At 40.2% G+C, this 15,437-nt stretch overlaps 1 protein-coding gene across 1 annotated transcript in view; it reads right to left on the bottom strand.

The window, feature by feature from the left end:
• tmem184c (transmembrane protein 184C) overlaps window positions 1-12,597 on the bottom strand; it is a 47,193-nt gene extending 34,596 nt beyond the window's left edge. The window contains exons 1-4 of the mRNA XM_043699427.1: window positions 11,969-12,597; window positions 11,821-11,857; window positions 5,439-5,644; window positions 665-739 (exon numbers count right to left, since the gene is read on the bottom strand). Coding sequence (XP_043555362.1) covers window positions 665-739; window positions 5,439-5,644; window positions 11,821-11,857; window positions 11,969-12,105 — 455 coding nt within the window. The 5' untranslated portion in view covers window positions 12,106-12,597. The remainder of the gene's footprint in view (window positions 1-664; window positions 740-5,438; window positions 5,645-11,820; window positions 11,858-11,968) is intronic.
• Window positions 12,598-15,437: the final 2,840 nt, after the last annotated feature.

Here is a 15,437-nt window from a genome sequence, read left to right as displayed (position 1 = left end):
AGAACTGATCCCTGCGGAACTCCACTTGTAACTGGGCTCCAGGCTGAATATTTACCATCTACCACCACTCTCTGACTTCGACCGGTTAGCCAGTTTTCTATCCAACTGGCCAAATTTCCCACTATCCCATGCCTCCTGACTTTCCTCTTAAGCCTACCTTATTAAATGCCTTACTAAAATTCATGTACACTACATCCACTGCTCTACCCTCTTCTGCTGGGATTTGTGGTTTCAACATGAAAGGGGTTTGTGATGTGATGCTTTCTGTAACCCAAGGTTATAGGAAAGACAATGGATTAAGTTTTATGTGGCTCAGTAGAATTTACAAAGAAAACAGGAGGAATAATTAATCTCTTAAGACTATGAAAATGAAAACAACGTTCCACGAATTGGTGTGTTCAGCTGGAGCTGTGCAGTAGACCGAAAAGGTAGAAAGATTAAAGTTGGGTGGCTCGGGCAGAGATGGGACGGTTGTACAAAGGCAAAAACAGTGATGCTGAGCCAAATAGGCAACCTGCATTAGTTACCCCTAATAAAGAGACAATACTCTGAGCAATTAAATGCAGCATGTTAAGAGATTGTAGAAAATACTGATGGTTGCAAATGTTGGAGCCCCTCAGAACTGATATGTTTGCACTTAATACCCTGAAACAAAATTACTTACAATGCAATTATGGTTGTAAATGGTCTAACAACAGTGTACTGCAAAACTCCAAGCTTGCATCTGAACAGCAACACCCTGCCAAAAGAAAACGCAAGCCAGAGAGTTACCACAATTAGCATACACATGTAACAATAGTTAGAAGGTTCTGAAACAGGAAGTAATAGAAAATGCTATTGAATATTTCAGTGAAACGACAGTGAAACATAGTAACATTAGCATTCTGAATAAAAGTGAAACCTGAAAATTGAATATGTAATTGTTGTCATTCTTAGACACTTACATCTATAGCATGAGCCAATTAAAATGCAACAAAGGTTGTTATTATATAATCCACAAATGCCTTATTTCTTATGAATAAGATACACAAATTATTTTTTTTTCCTGTGTATGGAACTAATGAACAACAGAAAGTATACAACAGGGCACTACTTCAGATCAAATACAGGATATTTCTCAATGATGTATTATTTATAGGTCTACGCACAGATTGTCTTCAGGTCAAAATGGCAGTTCAGAGCAATGAAAAAAATCTAAGAACCAGCTATATTAGATTAGGGGATAAAACAAAGAATTGCAAATGCTGTAAGTCTGCAACAAAAACAGAAATTGCTGGAGAAACTCAGCAGATCTGCTTTCTCTGCACAGAGGTGACCAGAGTTAATGTATCGACTCTCCTTCAGAACTAGAATCAGACTCCTGAAGAAGGGTCATTGGAAGTGTTAAGTCTGCTTTCTCTTCAGAGATACTGCAGATCTGCCAAATACATCCAGCAAGTCCTGTCTTAGGTTTAGATTATGGGCTGTTGACAGATAGCAAGTTTTAATCTGAGACAAGGTACAGAATGTGAATAGTTAAATCTGCTTCTTTTATCACAAATGGCACCTAGCCTATTAAGAATTTCCATCATTTTCTCTTAATTTCAGATTCCCAGGATTCAAAGCATCTTGTTTTTAAGACGAGGACGTAAGGCAATCTAGAAGTACAAATAATGCACAAGGATTAAAATTTTTGTGTTTTAAAAAACAAATCTGTAAGCCAGATTGCAAACAATGCATTGCTAAGTATCTGGAAAAGATAAACAAAAATTCAAAAATGCCAAATCACCATCAGCTATTCATGTTGAATTTTTGGAAACCAAACACTTACGACCTTAAGGCACCGACATTGATATCTCAGGTATGATGCAAAATTATGTTAGAATAACCGATAAGAACAACTAGCAATATTTACAGAAATTTGCAAGACCACATCCCAGCTCAACATAGAGTCATAGAGATGAACAGCATGGAAACAGACCCTTCGGTCCAACCCATCCATGCCGACCAGATATCCCAACTCAATCTAGTCCCACTTGCCAGCACCTGGCCCATATCCCTCTAAACTCTTCCTATTCATATATCCATCCAAATGCCTCTTAAATGTTGCAATTGTACCAGCCTCCACCACTTCCTCCGGCAACTCATTCCATACATGTACCATCCTCTGCGTGAAACAGTTACCACTTAGGTCCCTTTTATATCTTGCCCCTCTCACCCTAAACCTATACCCTCTAGTTCTGGAGAGGGACTTTGTATATTTATCCTATCCATGCCTCTCATGATTTTATAAACCTCTAAAAGGTCACCCCTCAGCCTCTAATGCTCCCCAGAAGACAGAGGTAACCTTCTTCACTGTCCACTATACCTCCAATTTTGGTGTCATCTGCAAATTTATTAACTATACCTCTTAAGTTCACATCCAAATCATTAATATCAATAATGAAAAGTAGTGGACTCAGCACTGATCCTTGTGGCACTCCACTGGTCACAGGCCTACAATCTGAAAAGCAACCCTCCATCACCACCATGTCATCTACCTTTGAGCCAGTTCTGTATCCAAATGGCTAGTTGTCCCTGTATTCCATGAGATCTAACCTTGCTAACCAGTCTCCCATGGGAACCTTGTCGAACACTTTACTAAAGTCCGTATAGATCACATCTACTGCTCTGCCCTCATTAATCCTCTTTGTAACTTCTTCAAAAAACTCAATCAAGTTTGTGAGACATGATTTCCCACGCACAAAGCCATGTTGACGATCCCTAATCAGTTCTTGCCTTTCCAAATACATGTACATCCTGTCCCTCAGAATTCCCTCCAACAACTTGACCACCACCGACATCAGGCTCACTATAGTTCTCTGGCTTGTCCTTACCATCCTTCTTAAACAGTGGCACCACGTTAGCCAACCTCCAGTCTGCCGGCACCTCACCTGTGACTATCGATGATACAAATATCTCAGCAAGAGGCCCAGCAACCACTCCCCTAGCTTCCCACAGGGTACGCCTCCATAATTCGGACATTCATTGTGTCTGCATTAGCACTTTGGAAGAGCTCTGCAGGTGGTCTCCAATCCTGCTTCTTTCCCTTCGCTCTTCAAAAATTTACTGGTCGAGCTTTTTGAGGGCTGCAATTGAATTTGCTACATCATTTCTTGACGCATTGTCTTCCACATCATATCTTATAGCTTACTTTATTCTCATTGCCTCCGATTCGTTTGCCAATTATCTTACATTTTTCACCTTCACTTATCAGTGTCTCTTAATTTACACAATCAAAATAGGTCATAATTTTAATACTACTCTCCACCTCCGCTCAACCTTTCCTGTTTTCAAGAAAACAACTTTGAGCTTTCAGTCACTTAATGTTACAAAGTCTCTCATCTATGGCACCACTGCAGCAAATACCCTCTACACCCTTTGAAGCCTTGTCATCTTTCCGAAAAGATGAGATACCTAGAATTGAAAAAACACTCCTGATGAGGCTGGACAGGTGTTGATAGGTTTTGTGCTCTTTGCACAAAGCCAAGGATCCTATTTTTAAGAAAAAAAGATATCTTCTCAACTGTATAACTACCGTACTGACATTCAATTAGTGACAAACCTCCTAAATCTACTAATTTGAAGTTGTCAAAAAAATAGTCTCTATAAAAAGTGACTTTCACTCTGGTTCATATTTAGTTGTGAAGCATAGTCATCCTCATACCATGGGAAGTAATACAGTTAATTTTTGTGGAACAAGATCCCCCCCAAAAATGAAATGAAATAAAATCTAAATCGTGTGTTTTTATTTTAAAGTGATAATGGTTGGGAAGAACAATGGGAAAACTCACCAGTTTTTCTTTGAAATGGGTCACCTGTGATCTCAGATTACATGCTCACATTTGGAGATAAACACACAAATGTCTGCCTCATCTAACACATCACATGAAAACGTTGGGAAAATCTAATTTGTTGTATTAATTCCCACCACATAGAGCATTCCCCAGTAACAGACTCCAATCCTATTCCTGGCCAATGTCTGAGGCTGGATCAGACCGTTTGCAAGGTTATCATACTTGACCCTTAAATAAGCGGTCGATCACAAAGAGAGCCTATTTCAACATAGGTATCAATAGCTGTCTCCATTCCTGCTTCATCGCCTGTAGAAACCTCCAATCGCATTGAGAAAAAGGTTACTAAACACTTCTAGGTCCCATACTGTCAGGAAAGGGGGAAGTTATAATACTGAACAAGACAGACACAAAAAGCACCCCTAAAATGTGGGGGAAACAGGGTATAGTGAGGAACTGAAGAAAATCAGTACTAGTAAAGAAATGGTGTTGGAAAAATTGATGGAATTAAAGGCCTATTAATCTCTAGGACCTAATAATATATCCCAACATAATTAATAAGTGCCCTGAGAAATAATAGATGCATTACTGGTCATCTTTTAAGATCCTACAGATTCTGGAACAGCTCTTATGGATGGAGGATAGTAGCATGAAATCTACATTAAAAATAAACAGAGAGAAGGGAAACAAAGAACTACAGACTGAATATCCTGACATTAGTAGGGAAATTGCTGGAGTTAAAATTTTAATAGCATACCATGTGGAAAGGAGTGACAGGATCAGACAGATTCAGCAGGGGTTTACAGACGTTAAATTATGATCGAATTTTAAGAGGATGCAGCTAGTAGTACTGATAAAGGAGAAACTGTGGACTTGACTGAATTGGAATTTCAGAAGTCTTTGGATAAGGTCCCACATGCAAGGTTGGAGATAGTATACTGACATGGATAGAGAACTGGCCAGCAGACAGGAAACAGTGAGGAGGAGCAAACAGTATTTTTTCATGCAGCCTGCTGTGACTAGTGTAGCACTACGGCGAGCAGTGCCTGAATCCCAGCGACTCAATGATTTAGACGAGGGAACTAAGTGTAATATTTGCAGATGGCAAAGCTAGATGGGAACAGTGTGGGGACAGTGTGATTTGGACAAATTGATTTAATGGGCAAATGCACAACAGATGAAATGTAATGTGGATAAATGTGAGATTATGGTACTTTACAACATTTAAAAGGCATATGGATGGGTATATGAATAGGAAGGGTTTGGAGGGATATGGGCCGGGTGCTGGCAGGTGGGACTAGATTGGGTTGGGATATCTGGTCAGCATGGACAGGTTGGGCCGAAAGGTCTGTTTCCATGCTGTACGTCTCTATGACTGTATGATTAATAGAGGCCTCTCGTAAACTGGTAAGTTGTTACATATTTTAAAATATTGCAAGGATCAAAGTTTTGGATTAAACCTAAATAGTTGAAAAGGATAAAAGCCAATATTTCGAAGCAGGTGCAGCCATTAACACAGGTCAGGAGCAAGCACTTTATGTTTAAATCATGTAAACCAGCTTAAACCTCTGCAGGAAAATTAGTTGCATTTGAACAAAGCATGAACACTTGAACATTATTACTTACTCGCCCATGTGCCAAGAGGGGCAGCAGCAGAGAGGAGGTAGATGTTTCTGTTGATCTTTAGCTTCAAGCAGAATCACTAAATTTGGGTGCTGATATGTCAAATAGTTCAGTAGGAAGATCATGAAGTTATAGATGACATATGCTTCATAGCATTCTCGACACGTATCGACGTATATTGCGATATGAGGATACTTCAAGGCTATCCACTGTTAAGTAAAGAGTGATACCATGTGAAAATAAGTAATTAAACACTGACATGCTACACAAATTTCGGATCAACTTCTGGAGTTCAACTGTTGCCTAATCCAGCATTCTGAATGGTATCTTTATTCAAAAAAGGCCACCCCAAACACCAAAGCAAAGTATTAAAAGAAAGAAGGAGCCCATCACAAATCCAACAGGGAACATGCAGTACATACCAATCATCTTCTGTGTGGACATCTTCGATACATAGAATACTTACAGCACAACAGGCCATACAACTCTGAGACTGCAGTGGCCACAACAATTTCCAGCCTAATCCCAATTTTCATCGCTTGGTACATAGTCCTGTGGGTTACAGCACTTCAGATGCACAATTATGCTACACTGGAATGTTGCTACACTACGGCATAAGTTGAAGGAACTTAACCTTCTTGGAGGCCTGTTTCACTGAAGTAAGTTAAAGACAGAATCACAAGAGACCAGAAAAGCTGAAACAGAGGTTCGAGGCTCATAAACAATGTCCGTGGTAGCAGATGGACTCTGAACGGCAGGGGGTGAATAGTGAAGATAAAGTAGGAAGCTCAGCTCTGCGTTCAGTAGGCCATCAAGTTAGTTTACAGTTGAGTTCAACCAAATGTTACCACCACAGAGCGAACCGGTCGTCAGGACTTAGAATAAATTACAGGGGTCAGAAACGATGGCTTTAGTTATTTTAATTTATAAACTGGGGAACACACGGCTCAACTAAAATCAGACAAATAAACTGACATCAAGTCAGTATAGGTGAATAGATGGCCTCCAAAACTAGATTGTAAGCAACAGGGTGTTGTTACTGAACTGGAGAATAGAAGTGTTACAGGGAGATAATGTTGCAAACTACCTCTCTACAACCTTTAAAGCAAACAGACACTGCACCTTGGTCTTTAGTGCTTTGATTTGGGCCAAAACATTAACTGAAAAGATTTAAACATGAACACTAAGATGGATTCTGGAGGTCACATGATTAAGAACGTGAGGGGAAAGGGAGGTTAGAGTCTATGAGAGTGTTGATAAGATTTTGAAGAGGTGATAAAGATCGTTTTTTAAAACGAAGGACACAAATGTCAACAGCAGCAAATCATTTACAATGTTATCTACAAGTTTGAGCAGGAGGGAAAACAGAATCAACAGTTTTAATGAAAAGAGAGAGTTTAAACCAAAAAAAATCAGGAGCTAAATTTGTTAACAAGAAGCTCCGAGATGGGGCTTGAATGAGATGTGAGAGACACTAGAAAAATGTATCTTTTTAGGGGTAAGGTTGTGGGGTTAAATTTGCAAAATCTTTTTTGGCAAAAAGAAAATGAGAATGCCGAATAAAAACTGAAAGAACTGCAAATGCTGTAAATCTGAAACAAAAACAGAAGTTGCTGGAAAAGCTCAGTCGCTCTGGCAGCAGCTTTCTGTTTATAGATGCTGCCAGACCTGATGAGCTTTTGCAGCAACTTCTGTTTTTATTTGAGAGCATGCTAAAGTCAGCTGAACAGATGCTCTGTCACTGCTTTAAAGTTTCCTATGGTCTCCTTACATCTGCTGGTGGGGGTGGGGATTGTTCAAGACAGCAGTTACAGAGAAAATAAGGCACAGGTTATCTTTGTTCCAAAAGATCTTTCGAAGAACTGAGTGGTTTTCACAAAGGACTACGTCTAGATAAATCTGATGATGAAACAAACGGGAAGAATAAGGTGACACAGTGGTTAGCACTGCTGCTTCACAGCACCAGGGACCTGGGTTCAATTCCACCCTCGGGTTACTTGTGCGTGAAGTTTGCACATTTTCCCCGTGTGTGCGTGGGTTTCCATTAGGTGTTCTGGTTTCCTCCCAAAGATGTGCAGGCTAGCCATGGGAATTACAAGGCTAGGGTAGGGGGTGGAGCTGGGTGCAATGCCTTTCAGAGGGTTGGCATGGGCTGAATGGCCTGTTTCCACACTGCAAGGATTCAAAGTTCTAATGAATTAAGGTAAGGACACGTAGCTGAAAGGAACAGAGTAGTTGAACTGCTGCTAAATCTCTCTAAGGTAGACAGTTAAGTTTGGAAGATGTGCTGCGGCCCCAGCTGGAACTACTCCAACCAGGAGATCTCCTGTCACGCTGGTCAGTTTTGTGCCATCCTCATATATGCTGTGTGAGTTATTGGCAACTGCTCAAAAACATCTATCATGCAATTACATCGAGGTTGATCATCTTTCTGTGGCCCTCCGCTTTATGTTGTACAACAGATTGCCGTAGTTTTTTAAGCTCTGACAAAGTGGCTAAAAAAATTGGCATTTTCTTTACTGGGTGTCACTTTGTTCATTTTGATCTTGTAATTTCAAGCACTTATAGTCTGTATTTTGAATTTTAAACATAGATTTTAGCATCCATACTTCAAAGATGTCTTTTTTTTCCTAAGATCTTTAGAGTCTGGGCTTTGGCAATTACATGTAAGTAGACTGAACGCTCGAAACCTCAACTCTGCTGCGCCTCAGATGCTGTCTGCCTGGCTGCGCTTTTCCAGCACCACAATCTTTGACTCTCTTAACACTGGTGATGAATTTTTTTTAAACTGTATATATGAGAATACACAGCTGTCTTCACGTGAAAGTATTATTTTCTTTCCTGTAGTGTTACCACTCTTTATTGCAGCACTTGGAAATCAACAAACATGTGCAACTTCACATTAAGCCTTTGAAGTGGTAACAGGATGTGATTTGCTGCAATGAAATCATTGGAATTCCTCTGATATCACAATCCTGAACAAGTGGGTAAAATGATTAAATTTAGAGCCAAGGGTTTTCAGATCAAAAGCAAGAAGCATTTTTAATCACTGAAAAAAGAGTAAACATGCAACACATACCCCAAACAGATGTTAGGTCAATTGGGATTGACAGATTTTTCCTGGATATGGATATTAAGGGATAGGAACCAGAGATCGAGAGTGTGGTGCTGGAAAAGCACAATACATCAGGTACCATCCAAGCAGCAGGAGAATCAACATTTCGGGTATAAGCCCTTCATTAGGAATGAGGCTTGTGGGCCAGGGCTGAGAGATAAGTGGGAGGGGGGATGGGGTTGGTAGCTGAGAAAGTGATAGGTGGATGAAGGTGAGGGAGAAGGTGATAGGTCAGAGGGGGAGTGATGGACAGGTCGACAGGGCAGTGCCGAGTTGGAGGCTTGGGACTGGGATAATGTGGGGGGGGGGGGGGGGGAAATGAGGAAGCTGTTGAAATCCACATTTATCCCATGTGGTTGCAGGGTCCCAAGGCAGAATATGAGGTGTTCCTCCCCCTGGCGACGGGTGGTGAGGGTTTGGCAGTGGAGGCGGCCCAGGACCTGCATGTCCTTGATGGAGTGGGAGGGGGAATTGAAGTATTCAGCCACAGGGCGATGGGGTTGGTGGGTGCTGGTGTCCCAGACATGTTCTCTGAAACGATCTGCGAGAACGTATCCTGTGTCCCTGATGTGCGAGAAGGCGTCCTGTCTCCTCGACGTATGAATATGTAGCACAGATACACAGCAGCTATAATCTAACTGAATGATTGAATAATTTGTGTGTACCATAGCAATACAGACACACAATATTACATGACAAAGACCAAAATTTAATTTTTTTTTAAATAAAGGTTAGCCTGTTTTGTTAATTCTTCAATGATCTCGATAACTAAAATAGGGAGAAAGAGCCTGAGAGGGGGCAGTGCCGGATTTTCCATTCTGACAAACAAATTCCTGTAAATTGACCTCGGAATTTCTACCGGAATGTTAAGATTCATGGTTTAGAAGTGTGCGCGCTCAGGACACTATTCAAGAATTTGATATGGTAATAAAATATCTATAATTACCAGAATAGAAATGCTTTATAAAGATGACCAGGCGCACTTCCTGTTTATTGCGGTTTGTGAAGTACAGTCATGAGTTAGCTTTCACTTCAGTTGATACAAATAACGGCTATGCCTAAGGATACCAGCTGCAACAAATATTAACATGTTTCTGCTGGTCTTATATTTTATCAACTCTTTGTGACACATTCATATCCAGTTTCTGGGTTATTGGCTACACTCTGATCACATTGATTTCTAATCAGGGTTTTTTAAAAAAAATGCCTTATAAATGTCAAACATTTAATTCGTTGATGAAAACTACACAGAGTGTTATTGAATGATCACAAAGAAAATATTACTTCAGCACACCCAATGATTTTATCTCAGTTCTATCTATCATATACACTGTACTATAAAAGGTTAGATGTGTACATCGGGTCACTTTCAAACTTAACCATTGAAGAAATGCTCATATGTATGCTGCAACATTAAAGGGAGCTACATTGAGTTCTCCAAATGGGGAATAATAAAACGTAGTTGTTTTATTTTGTTTCAATTATGCCCAAAACTCTCAAATTTTTAATTCAGGGATCTTTCCACAGTAATCGGTGATGAGACCACATGGATGTGGTTACATATTAAAATGCAGGTTACTCTGGGTTGATTGTTTGTGAGATCTTGGGTTGAAATCAGTAAAAGAATCCACAGAGCTAAATTCATGTCTTTCTTTAATGCTATTATCAAAACTGTCTTTTTATATATTTTTTTAAAAGCTGTGAACTGAAATGAGAAAGAACTGTATTAAACCAAGGATTTACAAGAATGATTGCTTGCTTTGAATGCAAGGAATTTGATAACGGTGTAAGCCTCATTTGTGTGGCTGCTCCATTACAAGTGAAGCTGACTGATAATTGGTTCTCAGTTCACAAACCGATGACAAAAGGTCCTCTGCCTGCCAACAACTCGATTGGTTGTCAGGTAACTGAACAGCTGGGCTGTGCAACAAAAAACAAAGCTTTAGAAAAGAAACTAGCAGACCCACAGCAACCAATACTCTTGGCTCTCTTAGCAAGGCACATTAAAACTAAGGAAAACCAGCATATCTGTTGTGCAGTAGATGGTCCAAATTGTGACTTTCAACTGGATATATCAGAAACCTTTAAAAAAAAAGTGAAACAGCCACGCCATGCCTCCAGCAAACCAATGAAACTATTTGGAATTAAGAGAGAAACCTCAGACAAGCAAGAACTAAACAAATAGGTTTTGGGAATAAACACTACAGAACCTGTTTTTCCAGATTTCCCTCTGAACATGTGCTCTCTCTCCTCCCCGTCCACATTTATAATGTTTATTTGCATGTGCACAAGGTGGGATTTAGAAAGAGTTGAGTTTTAATTTGTAGAGTTTATTGTTCACTCCTGACTGGAATCTAATGAGATTCTTGCTAAGTTCAGAAGTCTATGCAGAAGTACAGTTGGTCCATGCTTCCTACCAATTCTTATCTAAAAACAAATAGTAGTTTGGGCGTTTTGCATATTTCTTCTAGAATAGAAATAATGTGACAACCGTAGGAATGGCAGGACTTGATTTCCAGCATGCTCCCCAAGTCATGACGGTATCAATTTCTTAAACATAATTATTAGGTCTTTACACACAGCATTTAAAAAAAAAATTCACTTACTTTCTAATCAATTTGTTCAGGTATTACACACTTCTAGACCACGTGGGACTTGAACTGAGACCTCTTGGTCCAAAGGCAGGGACATTATCACTACAGCACAAGCGGGCCAGAGCAAACATGTCCTTCATCTCTGGGTAACCTCAAACCATCACCTTTCCAGTTAGCAGGTGAATATACGGACCCATAAAACAGATGTGAATAATGAAAATAGAAGAAACAGCTACTCCGTCAGCAACTACAATACAAGGACCAAGAACATAAGATATAGGTGGTGTGGGCCATTTGGCAGACTGGATTGTGGCCTTAACTCCACTTTCCTGCCTGGACCAGAAACTCTCATCTCCCTTGGTGATCAAAACCCTGTTGAACTCAGCCTTAATGATTCAATGATTTAACCTCTGAACGCTCCCTGGGGAAGAGAACAGCAAATACTAATAACTCCAAAGAAGAAATTCTTTTTCATTTCTGTCATAAATGGGGGAGATCCTTTATTTTGAAACTTTGCCTCCTAACTCTGCACTCCTGATATGAGGGAGACATTACAGTAACGTTTTCCGTGGTACGAGACACTCCACAAGTCAGTAATTGTCTGGTATGTGAAAATATAATTTAATTTAGTGTTCCATAACAACACAAGTTATGAATAACTGTAAAATCAACTTACACTGTCTAAACTGTAAATGGGAACCATCCATAGGATCCTGTAGTCAGAAAATTGACAGTAAATTATGATTTCTAAATAGTTTGCATTTACAGATTTCTTTTTACATGAAAAGTTGATTAACTTTAAAAGCAAAAGATACGATAAATACCTTATTATTGGTTTCTGTAATTCTGGCTGAGTGTAATGCACTAGGTGCTGCAAGATACCCCAAAGTGATATTGGAATTGTCATAAACACAAAAATTCCGGCAGTGAACCACGCTTTATTGTGAGTTCCCACCTGCATTTAAAAAAAAAAGAAACAAAACTTTCGTGGAAACAAAGTAATGTATTAAAGTTGCAGTTTTGTTACTGCAATTAAGCCACAGTAAAATCTGGTTTAGTCAAATGGTCAGAAAGACATATTTATTTTTGAAACTAACAATGACCGCATTACAAGAAGATCTTTCCTAGCACTATCCAACTATATTACTGTGGCTGGCAGTTGAATACGGTACATCAGACAAACTGCTATGTTAAGTGGGCATATTACTGTTGAATTAATAACTGCTAAAATACTGACAGTTTGAATTTATGCCTACACACTTTGTTAACGTTTTCAATGACATATTCTTACCCCCCCATTCGATTAATCATAGAATCTCTACAGTGTGGAAACAGACCCTCCGGCCCAACAAGTCCACGCTGACCCTCCAAAGAGTAACCCACCCAGACCTATCCCCTACCCTATAATTCTACGTTTTACCTCTGATTTATGCACCTAACCTACACATCCCTGAACACTACGGCCAATTCACCTAACCTATACATCTTTGGACTGTGGGAGGAAACTGGAGCACCCAGAGGAAACCTAGGCACACACGGGGAGAATGTACAAACTCCACACAGTCATCTGAGGCTGGAATCGAACCCAGGTCCCTGGCAATGTGAGGCAGCAGTGCCAACCACTGAGCCACTGTGCGGCCCCGATTGGATTGAGTTTATTGATGAGGTAACATAATTGGTAGTCAACAGTGAGGAACTTTATGAGATGGCCATGAACCTCTAAGAGGTTTGAGAAGTGCTACAATAACAAATTTGAAATTCATGGAATAAAAGGGACATTGGAGGTATGGAGGCAAAATTGATTGAATCACAAAAAAGCAAAAAGGTAGCAATGAATGATTCTTTCCTGAATTGGAGGGACATGCACAGTAGGGTTCTCCAAGAATCTGCATTTGGAACAATGCTGTTCCTGAGTTCCACCAGACATTTACAAGTTCACTGGTGACACCACCATAGCCAGTCAAATCTCAGATGGCGACAAAACAGACTATAGACGGGAGGTGGAAAACCTGGAAAAATGGTGCACTGAGAACAACCTAGCTCTCAATGCCAGCAAAATCAAGAAACTCATTATTGACTTTCGGCGGGATGTTACTCATGCCCCCCTACACATTAACAGCACAGAGGTGGAACGAATGGACAGTGTCAAGCTCCTGGGAGTAGTTATCCACAACAAGCTTTCTTGGACTCTTCAGGCGGATGCACTGGTTACAAAGGCCCAACAACGTCTCTTCTTCCTCAGGCAGCTGAGGAAATCTGGCATGACTGCGAATACCCTTACCAACTTTTATAGGTGCACCATTGAGAGCGTTCTGTCTGGGTGTATCACTCTCTGGTATGGCAACTGTACCATTCAGGATTGAGGAACGGTTACAGAGAGTGGTGAACTCGGCTCGGACAATCAAAAAGGCCTACCTCCCATCTACAGAATCCATCTACCAGGCCTGCTGTAAAGGAAAGGCCACCAGCACTCTCAAAGATCCATCCCACCCTGGCAATGTTTTTCTACAACCTCTACCATCGGGGAGAAGGTACAGAAGCCTGAACACACACACCAGCCGGTTTCGTAACAGTTTCTACCCTACTGTTGTTTGAATACTGAAGGGACTCACAAACTCTTAACATTCGCTTGTACCTGTGTTTTTGTGTTGCTGCTGTTTACCTATTATCTACTTATCTATGCTACTTAACTCTGTGATCTGCCTGTATTGCTCCCAAGACAAAGCTTTTCACTGTGTCTCAGTACACTTGACAATAAATTCAATTCAATTCAATTCAATAACGATTGTGACTTTGGAGTAGAAGACAATTTCCATACATGAGTTAATATTGAGTCTGGTATAACTGAAGGTGGTTGTTCAGAAGAAACGTCTTTCTGGACTCAATATTTCTCACTCCAAATGCTGTCACGCCTGAGTTTCTCTAGTTTTCTGTGTTTGCTTCAGACCTCCAAAAGCCATAGTATTTTATGTTTTTCAAGGTATTCAAATGAAATTTAATGAACAGAGGTGCAAACTGATGCATTGCAGTTGAAGAAAGAAACAGTGGCAACACAAAGGATACATTTCTAAAGGGGAGTAGGATATGTATGCACAAATTGTTGGAAGATGGCATGACATGCTCAGAAAGCAGTTAAAATGACAGACAACCCAAAGATTTGTTATTAGTGTCACAGAATACCGTATAACAGCAAGCCAATTATGAAGAATTTTCTAAAAAGGCAGGTTTGACCTCAATTGGAATACTACATTCAATTTTGGCCACTGAACTTCAGGAAGGACGCAAAAAGTTTAGATAGTGTGCAGGAAAGACTGAGAATTGTTACATAGATGAGGAACTTCATATGTTTTGATACACTGAAGATGATGGAGTTATAAACCTGGATACAGCGGGGATTCAACTTGGATGCAAAAGGTCATGAGAGGTCTAGATAGGTAAAAGAGAAACTGTCCCAACAACAGGGGGGTCAAGAACCAAAGGACTGAGATTTGATCTGATTGGTTCTTTTGCAAAAGGTGCCACGAAGGAAAATTTTCTCCCCCCACACAGTGACAATACACTGCTTGAAAGGGTGATATAGGCAGACTCAGTTGTGGCTTTCAAAATACAACTTAAGTGAAAGCATTTGGAAGGCCATGGGAGTAACATTTGATAAATTACAACCCCTAGCCCCAAGAAAGTCGATAGATTGAACTTCCTTCCTTCTATGTTATAACTATGCTGCAATTCTCAGTCACCATTATTTAAATAATGGAACTTTCCTAAATTGGCTTTGCAGGAGAAAACGTGTTTCCAGACGGCCTTCTTGCCCTTTCCAATTGTGCACCATTTAGAATGTCCCTTCCTTCCATGTTGAAATCCAAACATACACTCTTCTCCAGTTTCCCAACTCATGAATATGTATCTGCCCCTTCCCAATTCTCATTTCTTTTCCATCAAACTCAATCCCGAAAATGAGCATGATTCTTCCTGCTCCTTACCCTTTCCTATTACCATGTATATCTTACATACTCTTAGCTCTTTATGTCTCCACCTTGCTGCTTCACAGCCAAAGTGCCAATGCTTTTCTTTCTGTCAATTCTCACCTCCCCCTCTCCTATCCTTGACCTGATTTCCATCTCTCCACAACTTGCTTTCATAAAAAAGGAGAAAATAAATTATTCCTGGATCTCTTCCCAGCTTATGATCTGCAGCTCAAAATGTATCTACTATCTGTTACTCCCAGGTCTAGCATTCAAGAGTCAACTTCACAGAATACTGTCTTCACCACTACACTAACTTCTATCTAAAGGA

The sequence above is a fragment of the Chiloscyllium plagiosum genome, chromosome 1, assembly GCF_004010195.1.
Source record: "Chiloscyllium plagiosum isolate BGI_BamShark_2017 chromosome 1, ASM401019v2, whole genome shotgun sequence".
NCBI classification, from domain to species: Eukaryota; Metazoa; Chordata; class Chondrichthyes; order Orectolobiformes; family Hemiscylliidae; genus Chiloscyllium; species Chiloscyllium plagiosum.
This window is presented reverse-complemented; position numbering and strand designations above follow the sequence as displayed.